The 27,086-nt window shown below is 39.9% G+C and overlaps 2 protein-coding genes across 2 annotated transcripts; both read right to left on the reverse strand.

The window, feature by feature from the left end:
• Positions 1-8,627: 8,627 nt before the first annotated feature.
• LOC102850596 (olfactory receptor 1J2-like) lies at positions 8,628-9,569 on the reverse strand. Its single transcript, XM_006890741.1, has one exon. It carries the CDS (start codon positions 9,567-9,569, stop codon positions 8,628-8,630), a length of 942 nt encoding a protein of 313 aa, XP_006890803.1.
• A 15,865-nt stretch (positions 9,570-25,434) lies between these two features.
• LOC102851008 (olfactory receptor 1J4-like) lies at positions 25,435-26,376 on the reverse strand. The gene has a single exon (XM_006890742.1). The coding sequence runs from the start codon at positions 26,374-26,376 to the stop codon at positions 25,435-25,437; it is 942 nt and encodes a 313-aa protein (XP_006890804.1).
• Between the last annotated feature and the right edge of the window lie 710 nt (positions 26,377-27,086).

Here is a 27,086-nt window from a genome sequence, read left to right on the forward strand (position 1 = left end):
TCAAAAGACTGGGGGAAAATGAAAAGGAAATTACAGAAACATATTTGACAACAACATATTGGAAAGGGGATACATCTCTAACATATATAGAAAACAACATCTCAACAAGAAGAAAAGACAAACTAGTCAATTCCAAAATGGGCAGAAGATGTGAAGGGACTTCATCAAAGAAGACATTCAAATAGCCAACAAATTAAGAAATGCCAAAGATCATTACGTGTCAGAAGGATGCAAATCAAAACTGATAGAGACCCAAGATCACTCAGTCAAGGCACAATGGTTATGTATTGACCAACCTTCTCTGGCACAAATATGTCCACGATGTGAAGTGGTCCAATCAAGCAGTTAATGAAGAGGAGGTGGAGAAACTCTAGGGTTGGGGCAGATACACTTGGTTGCGACTTTCCACCAAAGGAGTGGAGTTAATGGTAATAGTCCTCCCGGTTGCCATGTACAAAAGAGTGAAGAGGAGCCAGGTACAATGGAGCAGAGATGGGTATCTCTGTTTGCTAAACACAGGGGAAAGTGGATAGTTTGTAGTTGTAGAATTGAGTCAAGTTCATATATCATGTTTTTATCCCTCTTATTCCAGCCTTTTTCCTTATAGGGAAATGGGGGTTGAAGTCTCAGGCTGCTTAGTGCTGACTACAGTGTCACTGTGAGAGGCGAAGGTTTGATAGAGAATGATAGAAGTAAACATCATTTGGGTTACATCTGTGGAAGTAATTTATTTTATTTTAATTAAAATGAAAAATGTTACAGGCTGAATTAAGCATGGGGAAAAAGAACAAGATTAGGGTTATGATCTCCATGGGAAAGAGATCTATGAGTCTGAGGTGTTGGCATGGTCTTCTTTCCAGATGATCCTGGCATGCACCATTCCTGTTTGCGAAGATACAGCATTGCTCCTGTAAAAAAGCACAAATATTCTATAAGTAACTCATTCTAAAATCACTCCTGTAGATTGACAAGCAATGATGCAATACCTTGCATTAAATAAAATACTTTCGATATTAAATAAAATAAATTATGTACTCTAAAAAAAAAAAAGAAGAAGAAAGCACAAATACCTCCTGCTGCTGCAGCAAAGAGATCCAGCTCTCTGGTTCTGGAGGACCATGGCCGCAAGGACATAAACCTGGTCCTGCAAGCTGAATTGCTGTTGAGAACATTTTTGTAAGCTGGCTGCTATTTCTCAGAAAAGTGTTGTACGTGTTGAGAGTGGGGCCTAACCCTGCTCCTCCTAGAGCTGTTCCTTCGGGGCCAGCTAACTAGGAGCAGGAATTGAACTGCATGTTTTTTTCCTGGCAAAGGCTTTAACAGGGAGGGGGAAGGGGAGTGTCTTTTAATGAGACTAATATGTCAGGGGGAAATATATGCTAGGTTCTATGTTCCGGTTCAACTAGTGGAGGAAACCACCCTGTTGTTTGCTTCTAAACATCTCTGGATATCCATCTGAAGTAGGTGGTGAAGGGGGGCCCATCTGTAGCCCTTGGTCCTTTTACCTGTGTCTGGAAGGTATGTGAGAGTACAGTGGCCCCTAAAAGTTGGAAGGGGATTTAGAAGGCTGTCATGGTGACATTAGGGGACTGAACTTCTATGTTGTAGGAGAGCCATAAATGTTAGTGATAGAGAATCGGGTAGATGCAGATCCCGACATGATTGAAGAATATACATAGCAGTCTTGATGCGAAGAACAAAGGGTTGAGTGGGTCCTCGTCTTTGACAAAATAAGGTTTCCCAAGATGTATGGAGAAAATGGAATGACTGGTAGCTGAGTAGTCCACACATGGTAGGACGTCTCATACCCTTTGCCTGAGGTGGATTTCCAGATGGGTAGGGAAGGGATTATGGAATAGTAGCAGTGGCTTAGGGACTTGGCTGGCTTTCTCATGTGAAAGGTTCTCTTGAGAAGTAGCATAGGAGTTTCCGTCTGCGATAAACTGTGGTGCATTGAAAGCCACTGGTGGGTCTCCCTTTTAAGAGTACAAAGCCATAACACGATGCTGACCATGCTGAAACAGGTGCTAAGAAGGTGGAATATGCTGAGGAAGATGTGGGAAGGCAGATCTGGCAGGATTCAGTAAGACTGGGGTTAGACACATTCAGAAGGGAGCAAGCTAGGTGAAGGGATTTCTCAACGTGAGGTAGATTGATTCAGTGACTGGGGTAATTGGGATGGGTGTGTCGGAGGCAGTGTGATGATAGAGCAGGGTTTAGGGCTGTTGTACATAGGGTCGCTATGAGTCGCAAAGGACTCAATGACACATAACAGCAACAACAACAACAAGGAAAGAAGTGAATACACTTGTGAGTTCAGATCAGGGTGAATGGGAATGTGTGTGAGTCTTCCTTGAGAGAGAGGGAGAGGAGGATATGTATCATCATAAAGTAGAAAGAAAGAGCCAGGTATTTGGAAGCTGGGTGGAAATGGAACGATGAGGTGGGTGACTTCATCCCAGGTGATGCTGAATGAGATAGATTGGACAGGAGTTCTGTACAGGTGAATGCAGAAATATCTTGCAAGGCAAGATACACTGGGCTTGTGAAAAAGGCATCTTTCAGATCTAGTGCTGTGAAAAATTAGAGAAATGGTGATACAGAGTGTGTATGAGCTGGGGACTACTGGGGTGAATGGTGTCACAGCTTTGTAAAGGGATTAGAGGTCCTAGACCAACTGGTAAGTTCCATTCTGTTTCTTGAGGTTGGTGGATCTGAGGAGACCGTTAGAAGTAGTAAATTTGTTATGGGTTTGTAGTCCCTGTAGGCAAGCAAGGAAAAGGGAATATTGAAGAATTTTAGGATGTAAGGTAAGGTCTCATAGCTGGATACAAACAGAGGAATGCAGAAGGGCTACTGAAGGTGTATTTGTGTTCTAGCCTATGGGAAAGACTTGAGAATTTATTTCAGTAGTGACTGTGGGACAAGGACACATTTGGCCAATGGTGGATGGTTGGGATTATTCCATGAGCTGGAGGAAGAAGAAAGATGGAAAGAGGAAGCACATGAGATGGTAGTGTTAAAATTAGACTATTTCTGCCTAGGAGAGGTATTGGACAAGATGTTGTTATTAAAAAGGAGTGTGGGAAAGCTCCATTATGTTAAAGAGGGATGTGGCGTGGGTTGGTCAGTCTTGGGATGGCAGACAAGGGCCAGAAAACTGGCAAAGGGTTGAGTAGGTGCCCACTGTGTTGAAGAGGAATTAAACAGACTTGCCTTGTATTAAGACAGTTACAAATGGGCTGGCCATTTGTGATGGTCAACAGGGTCTCTTGCCCTGGGCCTCCTCAGTCCTCAAGTGTCATGCCAACGAGTAAGGTCTGGTTTTGGGAGGATGACTGTGAGCCCTCATGGATCTGTGAGCAATCCATAACCCAGTGTCCATTTATTCTACACTTAGGACAGGGTTTGATCAGAGGATAAGGGTTGGGACTTTCCTTTGCCCAGTGCCAAGACCTGTCATATCAAAAACATAGGCTGGGTGGGGTTCCTTTGCAGGAATTTAGGGGCTTTACACAACCTTCTCTGGCAAGTTTTTTGGTGTTTTTTTTTTGTGAATGAGAGTCATAGCCATCATTTAGGCCTTTGCCTTATCCCATTCTTCTCTGTCTCGTTTATTTGAGTTTCCTTCTGTCTTTCAGTGGCCTCATTTGTAGCTTCTTGGGATTTGAAAACCTTTAAAACAATACACTCGTTAAAATTTCAGTGGATATCTGAGGTCTGTCATCTTATTTCTTTCCATTTTGCCCAAATGTTGGGGGCTGCTTGAGAGACAAAGGCCATATTTAAGAATAGTTTGCCTTCCCGCGAGACTGAGTCTGATCTAGTGTGAGCTTTCAGGGTCTCCGTCAGTCTGGCCATAAACTGCGCTGGGTTTTCTCGATAAACCTCTCTGAGCGTTTTCTTCTTGTTGTTGTGTGCCATTGAGTCATAACCAACAGATAGCTGACCATCCAGCAGGTTTTCAGAGGCAGTAATTGCACAGGAAGAGATTACCCAGCAGAGCAGCTGGTGGATTCAAACCAGGATTGCAGTGCAGATTCTTAGACAGACCTGTCTGAGCTTATCAAAGTAAATTATCCTGAGGGATGCTCAGATCAGGCCTCTCAAAAATGTACCCAATAAAATAGGTTCATTTTCTCCAGTGAGTGTATTTCGGTCAGTCCTTCAATGGGAACCAACTGCACTTTCTCTGAGCTTGGGTTTGATCAGTGTGCCATACTCTGTCTCCCTCTTCAGGAATTAAACAGATTGTAAGAATAGTATGAATATCATGCCAGTTTAAGTCACATGATTTAACTAAATACCAAAATTATTTTATGAACTGTGTAGGATTGGTAGAAAATGAGCCCAGGTGTTTTTTCTCTCTGTGATAGATCAGTGAGTAAAAATGGGAGTTGAATGCTAGTGACTTCGTTCACAAAAATGACTTCGTAAAAGGTAGAGTCTGGAGAAGATGAATCTGCTGTTCTATCTCTGGGCACCAGAGCAGGTTCAGGGAAGGGAAGTCACAGGTGGCGAGGGTGGAATGTCTTCTGAGGGAGTGGGTTCAGCTTCTGTGACTGAAGCACCAGAATCAGGTTCTGGGTATGGGGCAATGAGAGAGGTTTGAGTGAGAGAGGTTTGAATTTCACTGACTCTATGGTGAGAGCAGATTCAGAGTCTGCATGGGTGCTCAGACAGGTCAGCTTAGAAAGGGTATAGGGTGATGGGGGTTTGAAGTATGCTTGAGGATATGGTAGACTAAACAGGAAGTGCAAGAAAGGGGTAACTACAGAAAGAAAAGAAAGCCTAGACATGGAGAACCTCTGGCCACTTACCAGGGCTCTGTCTAAGGGTGTGTAGGTAATGGTTGTTGTGGATCATCAAGACGGAACCAATTCATAGCTAACCCTCCAGCAGGTTTTCAGAGGCAGTTAATTGCACAGGAGGATATTACACATCTTTCCTGTGGAACAGGTAGTGGATTCGAACCACATACGTTTGGGTTGGCAGTGAAATGTTGAAATTGGTATTTTCAACAATTGATTCAATTATTGAAAGTGCTATTTTCAAGCCACTGTGAATTATTTTCTAATTTGTACTGCTGCTAAGAAGCATTACCAAAAAATATTCATTTCTTTGGTTTAATATAATTTTGGAGGTGTAATTTGCAAAGATTAGTTAAAAGGCAGCCAAAGGGAGTATCTAAGAGAGGGAGTAGATAATCAGACACTCTAAGCCTTATTTAGAGGAGCATCCCACAAGGCTTGAGACAGGGGCAAGTGGATGTGACAAATTTAAGATGTTGTTGTTATTAGGTGCCATTAAGTCAAGCAAGTCAACTCATAGCGACTCTATGAACAAAAGATCTGAACCTAGTCCTGTCCTGCCCCATCCTCACACTTCCTGACACAGAAGAGCCCATTGCAGCAGTCATCTTATCAATCCACCTAGCTGAGGGTCTTCCTCTCCTTTGCTGACCCTCCACCGTTCCCTACATCATGTCCCTCTCCAAGGAATAGCACTTGCTAGCAATATGTCCAAAGTAAGTGTGGCAAAGTCTCATTATTCTTGCCTCCAAAGAGCACTCCAGCTGCACCCTCTCCAAGACATATCTATTCTATTCTTGGCCGTTTGTGGGATGTTCAGTGCTCTTCTCCAACACCACAGCTCAAATGCATCTGTTCTTTTTCTGTCATCCTTATTCATTGTCCAGGTTTCGGATGCATAGCTCATAATCAGGAAGACCAGGCCTGAGTCAGACACACCTTAGTCTTCGAATTGACATCACTACTCCTCAACAGTTTAGAAAGGTCCCTAACTGCAGATTTTCCCATTGCACTGTGTCTCCGTATTTCCTGACTGCTCATACCAAGGGTGTTAATTGTGGATTCAAGTAAGATGAAGCTGTTAACAGTTTCAATCTCCTCTCCATTCATCATGACACTGTCTATTGGTCCAGTGGTAAGAATCTTTGTTGTTTTTTTTTTATATTGAGTTGCAGTCTATATTGAAGGCTACATTCCTTGATCTTCTGCAACAAGTGCTTCAAATACTCCTCACTTTCAGCAAGTAAGGTTGTATCATCTGCACACCGCAGGTTATTGATGAGTCTCCCTCCAATCTTGATGCCACATTCTTCTTCATAGAATCCAGCTTCTTGGATAATTTGCTCAGTATATACATTGAACAAGTATGGAGATAGAATACACGCCTGACGCACTCCTTTCCCAATTCCAAACCATGCATTCCTCCCCTGCTCCATTCACACAACAGCCTCCTGCTCCAGGTATAGGTTCCTCATTAATACAGTCAAGTCCTGTGGCATTTCAATTCTTCTCCATGTCAGCCACAACTTGTCATGATCCGGACAGTCAAACACCTTTGCATAGTCAATAAAGCACAAATAGACATTCTTCTGGTATTCCTTACTTTCAGCCAGGATCCATTGGACATAAGTAATGATATCCCTGGTGCCACAGCCTCTTCTAAATCCCACTTGAACTTCTGGCCATTTCCTATCTTTGTATTGTTTTAGCCATTTTTGAAAGATCCTCAGCAGTATTTTCTTGTTAAGTACTATCAATGATATTGTTTGATAATTTCCACATTCAGTTAGATCATCTTTCTTGGGAATAGGAACAAATAATTTAAGATGTTGTTGTTGATCGCCTTCAAGTCGAGTACAACTCATAACAACCCTATGAAACAACTGCCAGAAGCTCCTCTACAACTATTTACATTTATCAAAGTTCATAGTTTCCGGAGGCATGTTGTTTAGGAAGTGGATGCTACTTCTGCTTCCAAAATCCCTGAATTCAGAAACCTGTGTAGCCAACAAGCTGACTTGGTGACCATCAGACACCCAACACTGGGATTAATGAGTAATAGGCAGTAAGGCTCACAGAAGGATGGGGGTGCCAAAGAATGCAGTGTACTCTGTAGCCTGAAATAATATGATTTTTAAATCTCTATGAATAGAAACAGAACAACTTTTTATATAGTGCAATGAGATGAGGTCTTCAGGTTGGTCTTCAGGTTTAAAATAATACTGGAAAGAGTTGCCTCCTCCAAACAGTCTGTCTTAATGATGCAGGTAAAGCTTACAGCCAATACAGGGCCTTCATTTGCTGATAGGACATAACTCAGAAAGAAGACAAAACAGCTATAATCATTAACTAGTAATGTGGAATGTACGAAGTATGAACCTAAGAAAATTGGAACTTGTCAAGGTTAAAATAGTAGCACAGAGATTTATATCCTAGGTGGTGGTATTGTTGTGTACCGTCTAGTAACAACTTACCCCCCAGTGGGTTTTCAAAGGTAGTGAGTCACACAGGAAGAATTTGCCCATTTTTCTCTCACAGAGAAGCTAGTGGATTCAAACTGCTTGCCTTTGGGTTGGCAGTGCAACTCTTTACCATTAAGCCACCAGAGCTCCCTGTCTTGGGAATTATTGAGTTGAAATGAACCGGAACTGACCACCACCTTGGACCAGACATGATCTATTATGACAATGACAAATTGAAGAGGAATGATGTCATTTTTATTGTCAAAAAGAACAATATTTATCCTGAAGTACAATGCTGTTGGTGATAGGAAAATATCGGTATACATACAAGGAAGATCTGTTAATGCAACAATTATTGAACCATTATTCAACCTACTAACCACTAAAGTCAAAGATAAGAAAACTAGGGATTTCTACTAACTTCTGCAATCTGAATTAGAGCAAACCTATTATCAAATAGTTGTGGGTTTTTAACAATTGAACAATATTCCATAAAACTTTAAAAGGCTCACTCCACTTAGAGATTTAAATATTTAATTTATCATGGAGAGTGAGAGATTGAATCCATATTCATCTCATCCAAAAAATGAGAATTTTTATCATTTACCACCTAAACCTTGGGAACTTAAGTTTCCAAGTAAGAAGTAACAGTAAGAAGACAGCTTAGTGTAAAATGCAACCATATTTCCTAACTCTAATTTAGTCTAAAATAATAAGATGTTAAAAAAAAAAAAAACAAGCCAAGTTGGCAGGTTAGCTTATTGATAGGGGTAATTCCATTATGTTAGCAAGCCTTTCACATCTCTTCAGGAGGATAAGGCAATAGTATGACCTGTTCAAAACAATCACTCACACCTGATTATCATGAACTTTGGTGTTAAAGAGATAAATGTGTGCTGTAGGGAATACCATATGCTGTTGTTGTTATGTGCCATAGAGTCGGTTACAACCCATAGAGACCCTGTGAACAACAGACCTGAACCCAGTCCTATCCTGTCTCGTCCTCATCGTCTCTGACACACTTGAGCCCTTTGCTGCAGTCACTGTGTTAATCTCTCTCATTGACGGTCTTCCACTCTTTCACTGAACATCCACTCTTCCAAGCATGACGTCCCTTTCCAAGGAATAGCTCCTCCTAACACCATTCCCTGAGTATGTGAGATGACGTTTATGTAGAGTTACAGACATCAAAGTGGGAAACAGAACTTAAAAGTGAGAAGGACAAGGTCCTAGATCATAACTTTCCATTCAAGGAGAGTTGGTGGGTGCCAGAGACAAGAAGAGTTCACAACCAGTTCTCCAATATATCTTGGACAAGGTTAGGAAATGAAGATAAAATATCATCAAATGACTTTTACTTGGAGAAAATAATATTGCTTTTGAAAAGAATTCCTAAAGCCAATTTCATGTCTCTGTTCCTTAGACTGTAGATGAAAGGGTTCAACATGGGGGTCACTACTGTGTACATGAGTGAGGCGATAATATCTTTCTCATTGGAGTTGCTTGATGAGGGGGAAAAATACAGTGCTACAATTGTTCCGTAGAATAGACACACTACAGACAGGTGGGAACCACAGGTAGACAAAGCTTTGCAGATGCCTCTGGTAGAAGGAATCCTCAAGATAGAGGCCCCAATGCGACCATAAGATATCACAATGCCACTTAGTGGAAAGATGACAACCACAGCTCCTTCAGTGAATATGGCCAGCTCATTGAGAGAAGTGTCTGAGCAGGAAAGTTTAAGTAGGATAGAAAGACTACAGAAAAAGTGAGGAATTGTGTTGTTACCACAAAAGGACAGCCGGACCATGAGGAGGGTGTGTAAGAGGGCACCGCAACAGGAGAATACCCAGCACGTAGTCACTAGCTGGACACACAACTCCTTCTTCATTATAGTGATATAATGAAGTGGGTGACAAATGGCCACATATCTGTCATACGCCATCACTGCCAGAAGAAGGTTATCGACACAAACAAAGAGTAGATAAAAATACATCTGTGAAATACACTCTGGATAGGAGATAGACTGGTGTTGAGTCTGCATATTCTTCAGCATCTTTGGGACAGTGACAGACGAAAAGGACACATCAGTGAGGGCCAAGTGGCTGAGGAAGAAGTACATGGGGGTGTGGAGGCGAGAGTCCAGCCTGATGAGCAGGATGATGAGCAGGTTCCCCAGCACCGTGGTGAGGTACATGCCCAGGAACAGGGCAAAGAACACGCCCTGCTGCTCTGGCCGGATGGGGAGCCCCAGGAGGAGGAATTCAGACACGCTGCTCTGGTTCTCCCACCTCATGCTGCTCCTATGTATCTGGGAATGAAGTGATACCGGAAATGTCAAGAACTTGGAAATGGTGAGCACTTGGTTACATACTCTCTCCAAGGGATTATACCAGTCTTAAGACAAAACTCTCTTTCGCTCACATACCTCTGCTTCTTTCAGATAGATCATAGGAAGAAGATTCTTCTATGGGAACCATAGACCATTTATTTTTTTTTCCCAAACGTGAAAGGCACTATAATAGACACTAAGAAGAGGGGTGGATGTGACAGAGTTCCTTTCATCTAGAAGCCCACATTCTAGTGAACAACCTCACAGAGTATTGTTGATGTGTATATCTGATTCTTCCCTTTGTGATTTGCTAGTTATTGTCTGAAATTATTCCAAATGTCATCTGCCTTTTTCTTAAACTATGGCATGCACAAGTAAGTGTTCAAAGCTTTAACTCTTACTATTTTTGCATGATAATTGATCAAATTCACACAGCAGATTTAAAGATGAGAAAAGAGACCATCAATTGAAATCAAGCAGCTAACTGAAATCTTCATACCTGTCATTTTCTCTCTCTTGGCATCCATTCCCACTGTTTCAAACTGGCTGAGTTCCAAGAATGTAAAATGAGTAAGTGATCTGAGAATGTATCCAGTGATCTGCTCAGAGTATAGTAATCTTACAATGATGTAGGACAGGAAAATTATATAAAATCCAAAGTGCTCTGAATATATCCCAAATTGACTAATCTATGTTCTCAAAAGCAGAAATGTAGGAATTATTGAAGGTGAATGAAGACTTAGAGAACTTCAGGTGCCTTTAGGGATAAATTGCCAGTGATTTACTATAAAGATGACATTGCGTTAGCTGCCTGATTTTGTCTAAAGGTGAAACAAGAAAACAGTAAGAGTCTGAATTCGCCTGCCCAGATGCATACATTTATTACTATGTCAAGAAACTCTGGTAGCCTAGTGGTAAGAAGTTGTACTGCTAACTCAAAGGTAGGGGGTTTGGATCCACCAGCTGCTCTGCAACATAAAGATGGACACTCTCTTTCCATGTGATTTAGAAAATCACACTGGAGAACCAACTATGAGTTGGTTCCAACTTGGCATCACATAACAGTTACATTGCTATGTTTCATATTTAGCTCCCTCTCTTCTATAACTATTCAAGGGGGAAAGAGTCTACATGTGAGTGTAATAGATATAAAATATATAGTCACATAACATCACAGAAACAACCCCAAGGTTCTGGTTTTCAATCCTCTCTGACTAACAGTAATTCTACTTGATCCACAATCAATGTCTAGAGCAGCATCAGTCAAGAAACCAAACAATTCATTTTCTATGGTACAAATCTGCTTCAAAGACCTCATGAGAGTACAAAAAGCAAAGATTCAATTTAGACAATGAATTTGTGTTTGAAGAAATCCCTGTTATTTTCAATCTCCTCATATGCACATGGATGGTGAACAGTTAAGAAAGAGGATTGCATGATTAATGAAAATAAAACCCACCTCATAGCATGGCAAAAAAAAAAAAGAAAGAAAGAAAGAGGATTGCAATAGAACTGAAGCCTTTTCATTATGGTGTAGGTAAAGAACATTGACTATAGCATAGACTTCCTAAAGAACAAATTTATATTGGAAGAAGTGCAACCAGACATCTCCCTAGAAGATAGAATAGCAAGGCTTCATCTTAAATACTTTGGGTTTCTTACCAGGAGGGACCAGTTCCAGCTGAAGGACATGAGATCAGGCAAAGTAGATGGAGGCAAAGTAGATAGGAGGAAGACCCTCAAAGGGAAAGTTGACCCAATGATTGCAACAATGGGCTCAAGGATAGCAGTGAGCATGAGGTGAAGCAGGACTAGGCAGTGTTCTGATGGAACAGACTTAACTGCATCTAACAATAACAGCATCTAATAGAAAAGTGTAAACGCTTGCAAAGATTTCATCCAAATTCACACACAACTGTTGAACCAAAAACTCTGTCAAACACAACTCAAAAAAGCACAAATGTAACACACTTACCTAGGAAACTCACAAATCATCTATACATACACACACTTCACTACACATACTAAGTTTAGTCAGATACAGAAAAAAAATTCTATTTTAATGGTGGCAAACAAGTATAACATATAATGGAACATTTGTAATTCCAGCATTTTACACATACAATTCTGTAGTTAATTAAGTCCAATATGTTGTGCCACCATTAATAGTATACATCCCCAAATAATTCTGTCATCGTAAGAGAGCTTCAGAGCCTCCTAAGCAGTAACTTCCCTTTTTCCTCTCCTCTTCCACCCTTTGGAAGCATTAATAAACATTGGTCTCTATACATTTGCTTCTTCTAGAAATTTCTTATAAATGTAAGCAAGCAGTATTTGTCCTTTAGTGATTAACTTATTTTACTCAGCATAATGTTTTCAAGGTTCATCTATGCTGTAGCCAAAAGGTTGAAATAATGTTCATGAGCATATGAATAGATAAGCCAGATGTGGTACATGCATACAATGAAATAGTCAAAATTCAAACTCATTGCCATCAAGTTGGGATCAATTCTTAGCTGAACCTCAATGGATTTTTGAAGGTTGTAAATCCTGGAATGACTCAGCCTTGAAGATAAATTAACTTATACACGCCACATGTAATATTTTAATGTGCATACACACACTCCAATACAACTACACAAAAAAATATATGTATCTGGCAGCAGCTATTAGTTGAACCAAGCTGTTGGTCAAAATTGACCCTCCAGCAGGATTTCAGAAGAAATGAATCACATGGGAGGAGGCTATCCATCCTTCTGCAATGGTGCAGTTGGTGAATTCGAGCTGAATGCCTTTGGGATTGCAGCATAACTTCTTACCAGAGTTCCCTACTATAGACCAAGACAGGTACTTACAAATACATCTAGGGATTGAGTACGAAGAAGCAGTCCAGTGTGATACTCTCTCTTCTGAAATCTGCTATTGTCAGTACTGTGGGTTCTCTGAACTGCCCAGGAACTGCATCCTATCTTGTCAGATTTAGAATGCAGACTAGGATGCAAGGCCAAGCAAGGAAATGATACCTCTCAGATTTGCTTGCATCTTGGTGGTTGCAAACATCCAAAATCTAAGGGTAAAACCTATGGCAAGCCTGTTTATCTGATGTTAACCAGCTTACATTTTCTCAAAATCTATTGCCAAGGAGTAAACTGGACACCACTGTCAGTCCTTGAGCATCTTGAATTCTAACTGAGCTGACGTGGGTTTCTTATCCAAATTCCCTAAAGTTATTCATGTGATCCAATCCATAAAGCTATCAGAAGAAATTCTGACATCCGGTGGATCACTAAGCCACTCCACAAGAAAAGGGAGATGACCAGTCTGACATCTGCAGGCGGAAAAAGCCCTCATCACAAATTCCACCACACCCTCGGCGGTTTTCATCACGGCATTTGGAGAAGGTGGACCATTCTCCAGCTCCTCCATTACTGCTAATATTACTACTCATTGTTATCGAGTCAGCTCCAAATCACAGTGACCTTCCATCAAGTTTCTGAGGCTATAAATCTTCACAGGAGGAGACTTTCCATGCTTCTTCTGACTAATTGGTGGACTCAAACCACTGATCTTTTGGTTAGCAGCCTCCCACAGTGCAGAACACCACTACAGTACATCACCAAGGGCTCCCAGTATATATATTAATATATGCAGTATTTGTAAATTCACACAAATAAACAAATTCTGACAGTCTTATCTACTGAAAAATAAGAAAACATGAATAGGCATGAAAAAGAGATTTCTAGCTCTCTCTGGTCTATATGGAGTTCTAGTGGTATAGTCTATAGGGAGTTGTAACCCAAAGGCCATATATTTCTAGTGGTTTGGATCCAGGAGAAATATAAGCAATATCCTCCCAGGTGAGGACAGCTTTGAAAATGCACTGGAGGGTCAGTTATGAGATTGTCTATACAAGGAGACTTGGTATCACAGTACTTAAGAGGTCGGTGGGTAACCAAAAGATCTACAGGTCAAACTCACCTGCCACTCTGAGAGAAAGAAGTGATAGTCTGTATCTGTAAACACTTGTGACATCGTAAATCCTATGAGTAGTTCTGCTCTATCCTAATGAGTATTTTTTACTAGGATAGAAGCAACAGCAATTGGTATTTGTACAGTCTAATACCGACTATCCCATGGGCTGTCAAGAGAACAAACAGGTCTGTCATGAAGAAAGTGAAATCCAGGTGCTCCTTGGTGAAACTCCATCTCACATTGGGTGTGTTGCTAAGAGGGGACAGTCCTTAGAGAAGGACATTATGCTTTGAAAGACACAGAGTCAGAAAATTAGAGGAAGACCTCAACTGGATGGATTAACACAGTAACTGTAACAATGGTTGCTCAAGTGTGTCACAGATGGCACAGGACAGGACAGGGTTGACATGTATTGTTCATATGGTTTCTATGAGTCGTGGTCAGATCATGACACTATATATGCAGTGCTCCATAAAACTTTGTACAATAATAGAAATGTTGTATATCTGACCTTTTCAATACAGCAGCCATTAGTTCCCCCATGAACACTGAGCAACTGAAATGTAATTAGTACAACTGAAGAATGACATTTCCCCTTTTAATTTATATAACCAAATATAACTTATTGCTATTATATTGGAAAGAAAGAAAGAAGAATACAGTGTGTATTACATATTATATATTTTATATATTATATATTATTTTATATTATTATATATTACATACATATTTGTCATTATAAATATGTAGTTATACAAACAACACAAATACACAGACACAGATGTCTAGATGAATACATGTAAATCAAATGGTAGTTTCCCACCTTGCTGTGACCTGTACTGGTCTAGACTACTATCTAGTTCCTCTTCTTTGTTCTTATGCCTTTGTAAAAATCCTTAGAATCTTAGCAACATCTATATTTACGAACACCAGAAGAATGGACCTAAAGATCCCCATTTACCATTAGGACTAACACCCAAGGGGGAAACTGGTTAAAAGAAGAGTTAACTTCTTTTGACTAATTGCCCTATTTCCTGCCTTCCTCTTGAGATATATTCTGTGCAGGGGCCAAAGGGATTGAACCACAGGAATCATAAGGGGATCTGTCCCTAATGTGAGACATGTTGGGCTCACCTCTGCCAAGTCATTAAAAGCAGTAGTGACCATGGTCAGCTTTGACCTTAAACGATAATCATAAAATTGAAGTCGTGTCTCCATCCAGCACAAAATGGGCTGGAATAAGGCTCAACTCTGGCAAACAAACGAAAAAGGTTAATTAAGACAGAGGCATAGCCAGTGTAAGTGGGGTATGTAAGAGTTAAAGTGAAAAGAGAAGAAGAAGGAAGAGGTGGGGAAAGGACCCCTGGAAAGACAGGGGTGAAGCCAGACTTTATAGCATACTGCAATAGAAAAGGAGAGCAAAAGAGTGATGCCCGGTTGGGCATTGCTTCTAATTACTTCCAATCTCGGCCCTACCTGGGCACTTGTGTGATAGGCTAGGGAGGGAGCTACTTCCTGGTGTAACTGTATTTTGGCTCCTGCCAGATATACTATTTTATTGGTTCAAAAGTAGTGATTTCCTTCCCTATCCTGGAAGACTCCAGACATTCTCTATGAGAGTGAGATAAACAGGTGACAATTCTTCCCCTTAACATTTCCCACCTGAGAGGTATTCAGCCCTGATTCTTCAGGGAATCAGACATCAAGGTCTCTCTGGCTACTTCCTGGACCTGCCTACTGGTTCATGGGCAAGCCTTTCCTATTCTGTCTCTAAAAGTGGCAACTGCATGGTCAGTAAACTGGGACAGGCTGGTAATTGCTCCTGATCATGGAATTTGTCGCAGCCTACAGGAAACAAAATTCACAACCAAGTTTAAGATACATAGTCCAAAAATTAATAGAAGTACTGTAGTAATTAATGGACCTGTAAGAGGTAGAAACCAAGTCATATATGGTATCCAAACTTTCATTTCTTCCTAGTTATTTCCAGCAAGTCATTTGGCAGAGGCTTCTCTTAGGAACTTAGCTCTATTTAAATAAGACTTCTGCTATTCCTGAGGTGTTCAGGTAAAAACAACAGGAAATGTTTGCAAGGACACATACACCACACTTTTCTGCTAACAAAAAATCTAGGGCGATGCTATGATCCATCATTTGACATGCGAGAAAATCAAATGACATATGCAGTGCTTCTCCTGTGTCTTTGGTTGTATTTTCTACCATAACTGGCATATTCTTTATCGTCTACACTTCCTAAATTGCACCTTTCATTAGTCATGCTAGGGCAGTGGTTAGTAAAATAATTCCATACCAATAGAGGTAATTCTCTTTAATTTTTAAAGTGGGAATTATATTGGAAGATAGCCTAAGATCCCATGTATTGGAATTGGCTTTCCTTGGAGTCGCTATTCCTAGTGTGGATTTCATGCACAGTCGAATCAGGTTTTAAACACGTCCTTCACATTCAATATAATTATTGTGAGGAAATGTTTTATTGCTATCACTTTGTTGATTTTTTTGTGTTTTGTTTTGTTTGTTGCTTTGATTGATCCACTTTTGTGTGGCATCTCTGTGGGAAGGACTTCTTTAATATATCTTGCAACCTCGGTGTGTTTCCCTAGACCCATTAGTTTCTGCTTTTCTCAGAATGCCTTGATTGTTCCAAAACTGTCTTGATGGACAGTTTTGCTGCATTCTTAGTTGGCAATTGTATTCTTTGAATGTTATCTATCATTCCACTGTCTTCTTTTTCTCATGTTTTCTCTGAGAAATTGGCATTTAAACTTATTTGTTATCCTTTCCAGATTGCTCTTCATTTGTCCCTTGCGGTTTCAGAATTCTCTCTGTGTTTCATTCTGACAATTATGACTATGATATACTTTGATGTTTTTTCTTTTGTTGTTGTTGTTGTTATGTGCCATCGAGTCACTTGCGACTCATACCGACCCTATGTACAAGAGCTCTAAACTCTGTTCTATTCTGTGCCAACCTAGCCATCTCAAATGCACTCAGTCCCACCACTCCACTCACAGAATCAATCCATCTCATCGAAGGTTTTCCTCTCCTGCACCGCCCATCCACTCTGCCAAACATGATGTCCCTCTCCAAGGACCAGTCCCTCCTTGCAACATGCCCAAAGTATGTCAGACAAAGCTTCAGAATCCTTGACTCCAAGGAGCATTCCAGCTTCACCTTCTCCAGGACAAACCTGTTTGTTCTCCTAGCAGTCCATGGTATATTCAACACTCTTCTCCAGCACCACATTTCAAAGGCATCAATTCTCTTTCTATCATCACTATTCACTGTCCAACTCTCTGATGCATAGCACATAAATGCAAAGACTATAGCCCGGGTCAGGTGCACCTTAGTCTCCAGCCTGACATCATTTCTCTTCACTATTCTTTTATTTGGAGTTTGCTCAGCTTCTTGGATGTACATTCTCTCATTCTTTATGATACCCGAAAAAATTGTCTTCTAGTAACTCTTCCACAATATTTTTTTTTTGCTTCTTCCTATTCTGGAATTCCAGTTATGTGCATGTTGGTTTTCTTGATGGTGCCCCACATTATAATTTTTTTTAATTTTATTATTTCCTATGGGTGTGTACCATCAAATCAGATCTGACTGTTATAGGAGGAGATTGTCCCTCCTCTAGCAGAGCGTCTGGTAGATTCGAACCACATACTTCTGGGATTGCAGTGCAGCTTCTTACCACTAGGCCACCAGAGATTCTGCTTTTTCTCTGGTAGTTCAGTGCTTAGAGCTTTACCCTTTTTTTTGTTGACACTGTGCTCCATCTCTTCAGTTCTACTCATCTGTCCCTCCAACATATTGATAGCTTCTGAGACATTGATCCTAATATTCTGGATTGCTGTATCTAAAGTTTCTAATACCTCATTGATTTTATCTGCTTTATATTGTATTGCTTTTTAAAGTATCTCTTGGTTTTTGCTTGTATTATTGTTGTTGTTAGGTGTCATCAAATAAGACTCATAGTGACCTGATGAACAAAAGATCTGAACCCTGTTCTATCCTGTGCCATCCTCACACTTCCTGACACACAAGAGCCCATTGTAACACTTATGATGTCAATCCACCTGGGTGAGGGTCTTCCTCTCCTTAGCTGACCCTCCACCTTTCCCAGTATCATGTTCTTTCTTCAAGGAACAGCCTCACGTAGCAATATGTTCAAAGTATGTGAAGTGAAACCTCATCATTCTTGCTTCCAAGGAGCACTCCGGCTGAACCCTCTCCAAGTTGTATCTGTTCATTCTCTTGGCCATTCATGGGATGTTCAGTGCTCTTCTTCAAACCACAACTCAAAGACGTCAGTTCTTTTTCGGTCATCCTTATTTATTGTCCACTCTCAGATGGATAACAAGTAATCGGAAAGACCATGGCCTTAATCAAACTCATTTAGTCCTCAAACTGGCATCATTAGACACATTCTTCTTAAGGAAGTTCAGCTTCTGGTGATTTTCCAAGCAAACAGATTAAATAGATATGGAAAAAAATGATACAACCATTATGCACACACATCCTTCCTCATATTAAACCATGCAGTGGCCTCTTGTTCTGCTCATACAACTACTTCTTGGTCTATGTATAGATTTCTCATGAGCATAAGTAAGTGCTCTTGGATTCTTATTATTCTCAATAATAGCCATAATTTTTATGGTCTGGAGGACGTGGATGCTGGCAGAGCAGGGCAGGGTGGAACCAAATCATGGGCACCAAATTTGGGGGGGAGCATGGTGACCCAAGACTAATGAGTAAAATGTTTTTCTGTCAGATATTGCTCAAAGCTAAACACCTAACTTAAGGCAGACTAGGGAGAAGGATTGGCTATCCACTTCAGAAACAGCAGGGCTTTGAAAATGCTATGCACAACAGAGCATACTTAAATTAGACTAGCACATATGGCACCTGAGGATGAGCCCTCCAATTGGCAAACACAAAAGAGGAGGAATCGTTGCAAGCAGACACTAGTTTTTGGAACATGCACTGTGAGAAGCATGAATGTAGGTAAACTGGATATTGTTAAGATAGAACTGGAATGAATATTGACATACTAGGCTTTGGTGAAATGAGATGGATTGGCATGGGACATTTTGAATCAATCATATGATCCACTATGCCAGAAATAAAAAGATGAGGGGAAATGAGGTCGTATTCATAGTTATAAAGACCATTTCCAGATCTATCTTGAAATACAATGTTGTGAGTGACAGGATATATCCATATACATAAAAGGAAGACTTGTCAATACCACCATCATTCAAATATATGCACCAACAACCAGATTCACAGAGGAAGAAATGGATTATTTTAACCAACTTTTGCAGACAGAAATCAATTGAACATGTAACCCGGACACACTTAAAATAATGGGTGACTGGAATGAAAAAGTTGGGAATGGAAAAGATGGACCAATAGTCAGAAAACACAGGCTTGGTGAAAGATATAAGGCTAGGGGTAAAATGATAGACTTGTGTGCAATGATTTATTCACTACAAATACCTTTTTAAAGAAATAAATAGTGACTATCTACTTGGACCTCACCAGATGGTCTGCATAGGAATCAGATTGACTACACCTATGAAAAGAATTGTCACAAAAGCTCAATATCCACTGTGAAAACTAAGTCGGGTGTTGATTGTAGACCAGACCATCAATTACTCACATGCAAGTTCAAACTGAAGCTAAAGGAAATTCAGTCAAATATACAAGGTCCAAAATTCAACCTTAAGGCTATACTACCTGAATGTAAAAAAAAAAAAATTTTAAAAAAAAATCAGGAACAGATTCGAGGCCTTCAACGCTAATGAGCAAAGGCTAGATGGGCTGTGGGAAGGTATCAAGAATATTATCCATGATGAATGCAAAAGATCATTACGAAGACAGAGGAGGAAGGAAAGACTGAGATGGATGTCAGAAGAGATTCTGAATATTGCACTAGAGTGCTGAGAAGCCAAAGGGAAGAAATCAAGAAGTTAAGGAGCTGAATGGAAGATTTCAAAGGGCAGCACTGGAAGATAAAGTTTTATAATGAAATGTACAAAGGAAAAAAAAAGTAAAAGAATCAAAAGGGTCAAACTAGCATTTCTAAGCTAAAGTCATTGAGGAACAAATTAAAGTCTCAAGTTGCAATACTTAAAGATGCTGTGGGCAGAATATTGAACCATCTAGGAAGCATAAAAAGAAGATGGAAAGAGTCACTGTACCAAAAAGAACTGGCTGACACAGAAATATTTAATGAAAACTTGTGTTTAATGATGCTGAAGGAGAAAGTTTAAGCTGCTCTGAAGGAATTGGCAGAAAACAAGGCTCCAAGGAATTGATGGAATACTGATTGATTGATTTCAACAAACAGATGCAACCCTAGAAGTGCTCACTAAGTTATGCCAAGAAATCTGGAGGACAACTACCTAGTCAACTGACTGGAAGAGATCCAAATTTATTCTCTTTCCCAAAAAAGGTGATCCAGCAGTGTGAAAATTATCAAATAATATCACACACAAGCCAAATTCTGCTGTAGATTACTTTTTTAAAAAAAAAAAAAAGGAAAAGGCTGGAACAGTACATTGACAGAGAACTATCAGAAATACCTTTAGAAGAAGCAGTGACACTAAGGACATCATTGCTAATGTCAGATGGACTTTGGCCAAAAGCAGAGAGTATCAGTGGAATCTATCTGTGTTTCATTGACAAAGAAAAGGCTTTTTTCTGTGTGGTGGTAGTTGTTGATTGACTTCGAGTTGAGCACGACTCATAGAGACCCTATGAACAAAAGGCCTAAAACCCCTCTACAACTATTGATATTTATCAAAGTTCATAGAGTTTCCAGAGGCATGTTGTTTAGGATGTGGATGCCAGTTCTGCTTCATGGATCACAACAAATTGTGGCTAAGTTTGAGAAGAATGGGAATTCCAAGCCACTGATTGTACTCTTGTGAATTCTATACCTGGACCAGGAAACAGTCATCATAACAGAACAAGAAAACACTGCTTGGTTCAAACTCAGAAAAGGAGTGTGTCAGGGATATGTCCTGTCTCCTTACCTTTTCAATTTGTATGCAGAACAAATTGTTTGAGAGGCTGAACTTTATGAGAAAGAATATGGCGTCAAGATTGGAGGAAGACTCATCAACAACTTTAGTTATGCAGATGACACAATCTTACTTTCTGAAACTGAGAAGGACCTGAAGTATCTGCTGCAGAGGATCAAGGACTATAGTTTGCAATATAGATTAAAGCTTAACACCAAGAAAACAAAGATTCTCATCACTGGTCCAATTTGCAGCATCATAATAGATGGAGATTGAGATTGTTAATTCCAGCTTGCTCAGTTCCACAATCAACACTCTTGGCACAACAGTCAAAAGATTAATTGCATTAGGGAAATCTGCTGTCAGGGACCACTCCAGAGTGCTGAAAAGCAAAGATGTCAGTCCAGAGACTAAGGTGTACCTGATTCAGGCAATGATTACTTGCTATGCATCAGAGAGCTGGGCAATGATCAAGGATGACTAAAAAAGAATTGATGCCTTTGAGTTGTGGTGCTGAAGAAGAATATTGAACATACCATGGACTTCCAAGAGAACTAACAGGTTTATCCTAGATAGGGTGAAAGCAAGCTATTCCTTGGAGGCAAAGATTTTGAGATTTCATCTCACATACTTTGGACATATAGCCAGGAGTCTTTGGAGAAGGATATCATGCTTTGAAAGGTCAAGGGACAATGCAGGAGAGAAAGATCCTGCATGAGATGGATTGACACAATAACTGGGGTAATAAGGGTAGGTATGTCAGAGATAGTGAGATTGGCTCAGGATAGAGCAAGGTTCAGAGCTATTGTACATAGGGTCACTATGAGTCATAGTGGATTAGACAGCACATAACAACAACAACATAGAGCAAGGAAGTATCTTTCTGGTATTATTTGCTTTCAGCTAAAATTCATCTGACATCATCAATATCCCTTATTCCATGGCCTCTTCTGTTCAGTTTTAATTTCTGGCAGTTCCCTATACATCTACTATTCCAGCCATTTAAAAATAATCTTCAGCTAAGTTTTACTTGCATGTGATATTAATGATATTCTATAATTGCCACATTCAACTGGATCTCTTCCAGTCAGTTGACCATATAGCTGTCTTCCAAATTTCTTGGAATAGACTAGTAAGCTCTAGTGTATCTGTTTATTGAAACACTTCAATCAGTATTACATCAGTTCCTCAAAGGTTGTTTTTTTTTGCCAATGTTTTCAGTGCATCTTGAACTTCTTTAATTACCATTGGTTATTGATGATATGCTACTTTCTGAAATGTTTCAGTGACAAACAATTCTTTTGGTGCAGTAACTCTGTATATTCCTTCCATCTTCTTCTGAAGCCTCTTACTCATAGAAGAAAAACAAGCAAACATACAAATACCACAAAATAAACATAAAAAATAATAATAAACATCCATACCATAGGAAGGCTCTGCTGAGGGTGTTTCACGAAGTGGGGCACCCAGTCTGGGGAAAAGTTTCTACTGGCGTCAGAAGCTCTTAGGCTAGCCTACCTGGATTAAGGTAGTATCTTTGCCAGTCCAGAAGTCATGTAATTCCCAGTCAGAGGAGGTGCCTCCACTAATCTGGGGGCTGATTGCAGGCCTGTTGTAGCACACAGTTCATGGGCTCTGGAAGAACACTGAGAGCTTCCAGCTCTAGAAACATGATGGTATGGGTGTTGCCAGAGATGGAGCTGAATCTTTAACTGACAAATAGTGAGGGGAGACGTGGAGACTGGGCAATTTAAGCTATGTGGATGTGGCTGCCATTGTTTTATTGACTATGCAAAGGCATTTGACTGTGTGGATCTTAGCAAAGTATGAATAATATTGAGAAGAATGAGAATCCCAGAACTCTTACTTGTTCTCATGTGAAACCTACATATAAACTAAGAAGCTTTGTCTGAACAGAATAAGGGAATATTGCATGATTTTAAATCAGGAAAGTTGTGCATCAGGGTTGTATCCTTTCTCTAGAACTATTTAATCCATACATTGAGCAAATAATTTCAGAAGCTGGACTATGTGAGCATAGAATGTGGTCTAGTGAGTAAGACAGTTGTGCTGCCAACCCAAACACAGGCGCCTTAAATCTTTCAACTGTTTCATGTTGAAAGATAGACCCTCTCCTCCTGTGCAATTTACAGCCTCTGAAAACCAACTGGAGGGTCAGTTGTGAACAAGTTCTGACTGACTGTGATGAATCTGAGTTTTTAAGTTGGACTAAATGATGATGAATGTAGAATCAATATTGGAAGAAGACTTGTCAGCAACCTGCATGATGCATATGACACAACCTTGCTCAGAAATGGAAAAAGACCTGAAACACTTAATGAAGGTAATGAAGATCACAACCTTCAGTATGGATTACCAATAGGCAACACCATCATAGATGGAGAAAAAATTAAGTTGTCGCAATTTCCAATACCTATGGCAGCATTAGTCAAGAAATCCAAAGTTGTGTTGTTTTGTGTTGTACTGGGAAAATCTGCTGTCAGGAACCTCCCCAAAGTACTAAAGAACAATGATGTCAGTCTGAAAATGTGCCTGACTCAGGCTATGGTTAGAATAGAAGAATTAATGGAAATGAGAATCATAAGGAAGACATGAGAAGAGCACATTGTGGATGTTTAATTAATGTTATAAAATGTGTAAAAATGGTTGAATGTAAAACTAATAAGCTTTGTAAACTTTTACTCAAATTACAATAAAAACAAATAGTTGACATAACTCAATATTTATGTGGCTGTTTTTTATCAAAAAGAAAAGTTTTAAAATCTGTTTACACAAAAATTGTACATAAATACAGAAGCTTCATTTGTTATATCCCCAAGCTTGAAACAAACCAATTGTCCATTAACAAGTGACAAAATAAGCAAATTGTGGCAGAGTCATGCAGTTGAATATTTGTTGTTGTCAAATCAGCTCCAACTATACTGACTTTACGTCTAACGAAGCAAAACAACCCAATCCTATACCATCTGCATGATCATTGCTTTGTTCCGTCCATTGTTGTATTATGTACCAGTTTAACTTGTGGAGGGTTTTCACATTATTGTTGATCTTTTTCTAAATACAATTTTGTGCCTAGTGATTGTGATTGAATAAAACATAAAGATCACCATGAGATGAAGGGAAAGCAATCATTAACTAGAGGGCAGATACATAATTAGTTAGGTGGATGGAAAGGTAATATACAATAAAGAAGATGAGCACAAAATAACCAAGATAAATGAAGACACTGGAAAGAGCACAAAAATTAAAGACAACAAAAGTAAACATATTACATACATAATCCTGCACTAAAGTAATAATGTAGAGCAAAGTTTAGATCTGTTGTATGGAAGGTTGTTATGAGTTGGAGTTGAGTTGATGGCACAGAACAATAACAATGATGAGTAGATACGTAAATAGGCCTTCAAGCTAAACAAGAGTCAGAAACCAAGTGGAACTACATTCATGAATATAAGCTTTGACAAAGGATAGTTCTATGTATCTATTTAAATATGCTGCAAATATATCCATGGAGATGCTGGTGACTTAGTAGTAAAGAGTTGCACTACCAACCCATTGGCATGCAGTACAAATCTATTCTTCAGGAAGAAAGATGAGTAGCCTCCTCCCTTCTATTGGCGGTCTTTGAACATCCACTGGACAGTCAGCTATTGGTTGGTTCCATAGGGTATATAATGACAACAACATGGTAGAAAATACAAGACTCAAAGTTATGAAAATTTCTTAACCATAACCAAATTCTTTGAGGACATTTGTCTCAGGAGATATTAAGTCAATTGATACAACATAATTCACAAAGATAATGTTCTACACCCTGGTTTGGTGAATAGTGACTAGAGTCTTAAAAGGTTGTGAACAGTCATCTAAGATGCCACTATTTTTGTCTCTCCATTGGAGTAAAGAAGAGTGAAGAAAATCCAAGACACATGCAAACAGTCCAAAGGACTAATATACCAAGTGAACCTCAGCCTCCATGACCCTGAGATGCTGCCCAGATACCAGTGCTGATGACACAGAAGGGATCACAATAGAAGTTTCTTAATATAGTGGGGGGAAAATGTGAAACAAACGTCAAAACAACAAGACTGACTAGGCTTACTACTCTCATGACCCTAGGACACCCTCCAAACTTAGACCTGAACTTATCCCTTGTGGCTCAAGTTTCAGCCAAACAATAGACAAGCTTATAAAATGAGCAGTAATACTAGGAAGATGTGCACGCTGAAGATCAATCATATATTAGAAGAACAGCATTTGTCCAGAAAGAAAACTCAGAAGGTAGAAAAGAATAGGAAAGGAAGATGAAAGGAAATGGCAGACACAGGGAGGAGGTGAACTGGCATTGTGTGATTGGGATAAATGTCAAGAAACAAAATGTGTAAAAATTGTTGGTTAGTAATCACCTTACTCTGTAAACCTCCACCCAAATCACAATGAAAATAAAGTAAGGTTGGATTAATACACAAATAAATTGTGTATAAAAACATAATACAGAATGAAATTATTAGGAAAGGGAAAGTCTTTTTTTCTAACTACACGCATCTGACAGCTCTAGTCTTACTCAGTGTCAGGGCTGAGAACTAAAGGCACAAGAGGATACCTTCTGCAATTATATTTCACACTTTACATTTATCTTCTCCCAAAGAGTTTAGAAAATCCAAATAGAATAAACTACTAAAAGGAGACTCGGTTAAGTACAAAAACCAAGATTATTTTTTTTTAACTACATACTTTTCAAACAGACCTCTCTGACAGAGCCAGTAGATAAAAACAAGAATGTGAGATAGTTACTTAGATAAAAATATCTCCCCTCGGACAAGTTTCCCCAGGGCCTCTTTCATGTCTCTGTTCCTCAAGCTGTAGATAAAAGGATTCAACATGGGAGTGACTACTGTGTACATTAATGAGGCAACTATATCTTTGTCGTTGGAATTATTTGATGATGGGAAAAAGTATAATACCATGATTGTCCCGTAGAAGAGAAAAACCACAGATAGATGGGCACCACAGGTAGAGAAGGCTTTGCAGATGCCCTTGATTGTAGGGAACCTTAGGATGGTGGCCCCAATGCGACCATAAGACACCAAGATGCCACTCAACGGAAAGATGACAACTGCAGCCCCAGAAGTGAATATGACCAGTTCGTTCAGAGACGTGTCTGAGCAGGACAGCTTAAGCAGGGCAGCAAGGTCGCAGAAAAAGTGGGGCATAGTATTGTCAGCACAGAAGGACAGCTGAGCCAAGAGGAGGGTGTGGGACAGGGCATTGGCACATGAGAGTAACCAGGATCCTGCCAACAGAAAAACACACAACTCCGCCCTCATGATGGTGATGTAGTGTAGAGGGTGGCAGATAGCCACATACCTGTCATATGCCATCACTGCCAGAATAAGGTTATCAATACAAGCAAAAAACATGAAAAAATACGTCTGCGTTACACATGCTGTATAGGAGATGGATTGATCTTGCATATGCATATTCACCAGCATCTTTGGGATGGTGACAGAGGAAAAGGACACATCCGTGAGGGCCAAGTGGCTGAGGAAGAAGTACATGGGGGTGTGGAGGCGAGAGTCCAGCCTGATGAGCAGGATGATGAGCAGGTTCCCCAGCACCGTGGTGAGGTACATGCCCAGGAACAGGGCAAAGAACACGCCCTGCTGCTCTGGCCGGATGGGGAGCCCCAGCAGGAGGAATTCAGACACAGTGCTCTGGTTCTCCCACCTCATGCTGCTCTTCTCTCTGCTTGAAATGAAGCAATAATGAGAATGTCTCAGATGATAAAAGGTCATAATAGCAACTCACTATCCTGCTGCTATTGCTTGAATGGCCACCCTCACCCAGGGGAGCCAGGGGAAACTATTCAATCTCCGATGACTAACAAAATTTCTTAAAGATAAATTTTTAAAAATCATCTCTTTTTTTTCTTTTAAAACTGTGCGTCAGACACTATGTTTTTCCCTATGGAAAACAAGAGAGAAAAACACCCTTCATACAGGCCGCTCAAATACTAGCTTGCAGCTTCATTGAGTACTGATTCAAAGCAGTGGAACTGATGCTAGACGACTTTTTGTAACCAGCATTTTGTAACTGGCCTTGACAAATTACTTTCTCCTAGTGTCCTTCTGGAAATCCATAAAATTATAATGCCTACAAATAGGATTTAGAGAAGAATTAAATAATTCAATGTGAGTTTCTATATTAGAATAGAATTCTTCATATAGTAGGGCAAAAAAATGTTATTAAATTATGCAGTATAAGTATCCAACTGAACTTCACCCTACTATATCTGTTGGATTCCAATATATGAGAAATGAGAAATGGACATTAGAAAAAAGAAAGTGACGGACATATATATAGTGTGTGTATATATCACTATATAATATATATATAACCTTCACAGGTGGTTCTCACAGTCGCAAGAAAGGTGCAGAAACGC

Source organism: Elephantulus edwardii, unplaced genomic scaffold (assembly GCF_000299155.1).
Source record: "Elephantulus edwardii isolate Elephantulus edwardi_28Jun2011 unplaced genomic scaffold, EleEdw1.0 scaffold00092, whole genome shotgun sequence".
Classification (NCBI taxonomy): domain Eukaryota; kingdom Metazoa; phylum Chordata; class Mammalia; order Macroscelidea; family Macroscelididae; genus Elephantulus; species Elephantulus edwardii.

Coding starts and splice junctions, on each gene's coding strand:
- LOC102851008 (XM_006890742.1), bottom strand. CDS start 26,376: ATGAGGTGGGAGAACCAGAGCACTGTGTCTGAATTCCTCCTGCTGGGG.
- LOC102850596 (XM_006890741.1), bottom strand. CDS start 9,569: ATGAGGTGGGAGAACCAGAGCAGCGTGTCTGAATTCCTCCTCCTGGGG.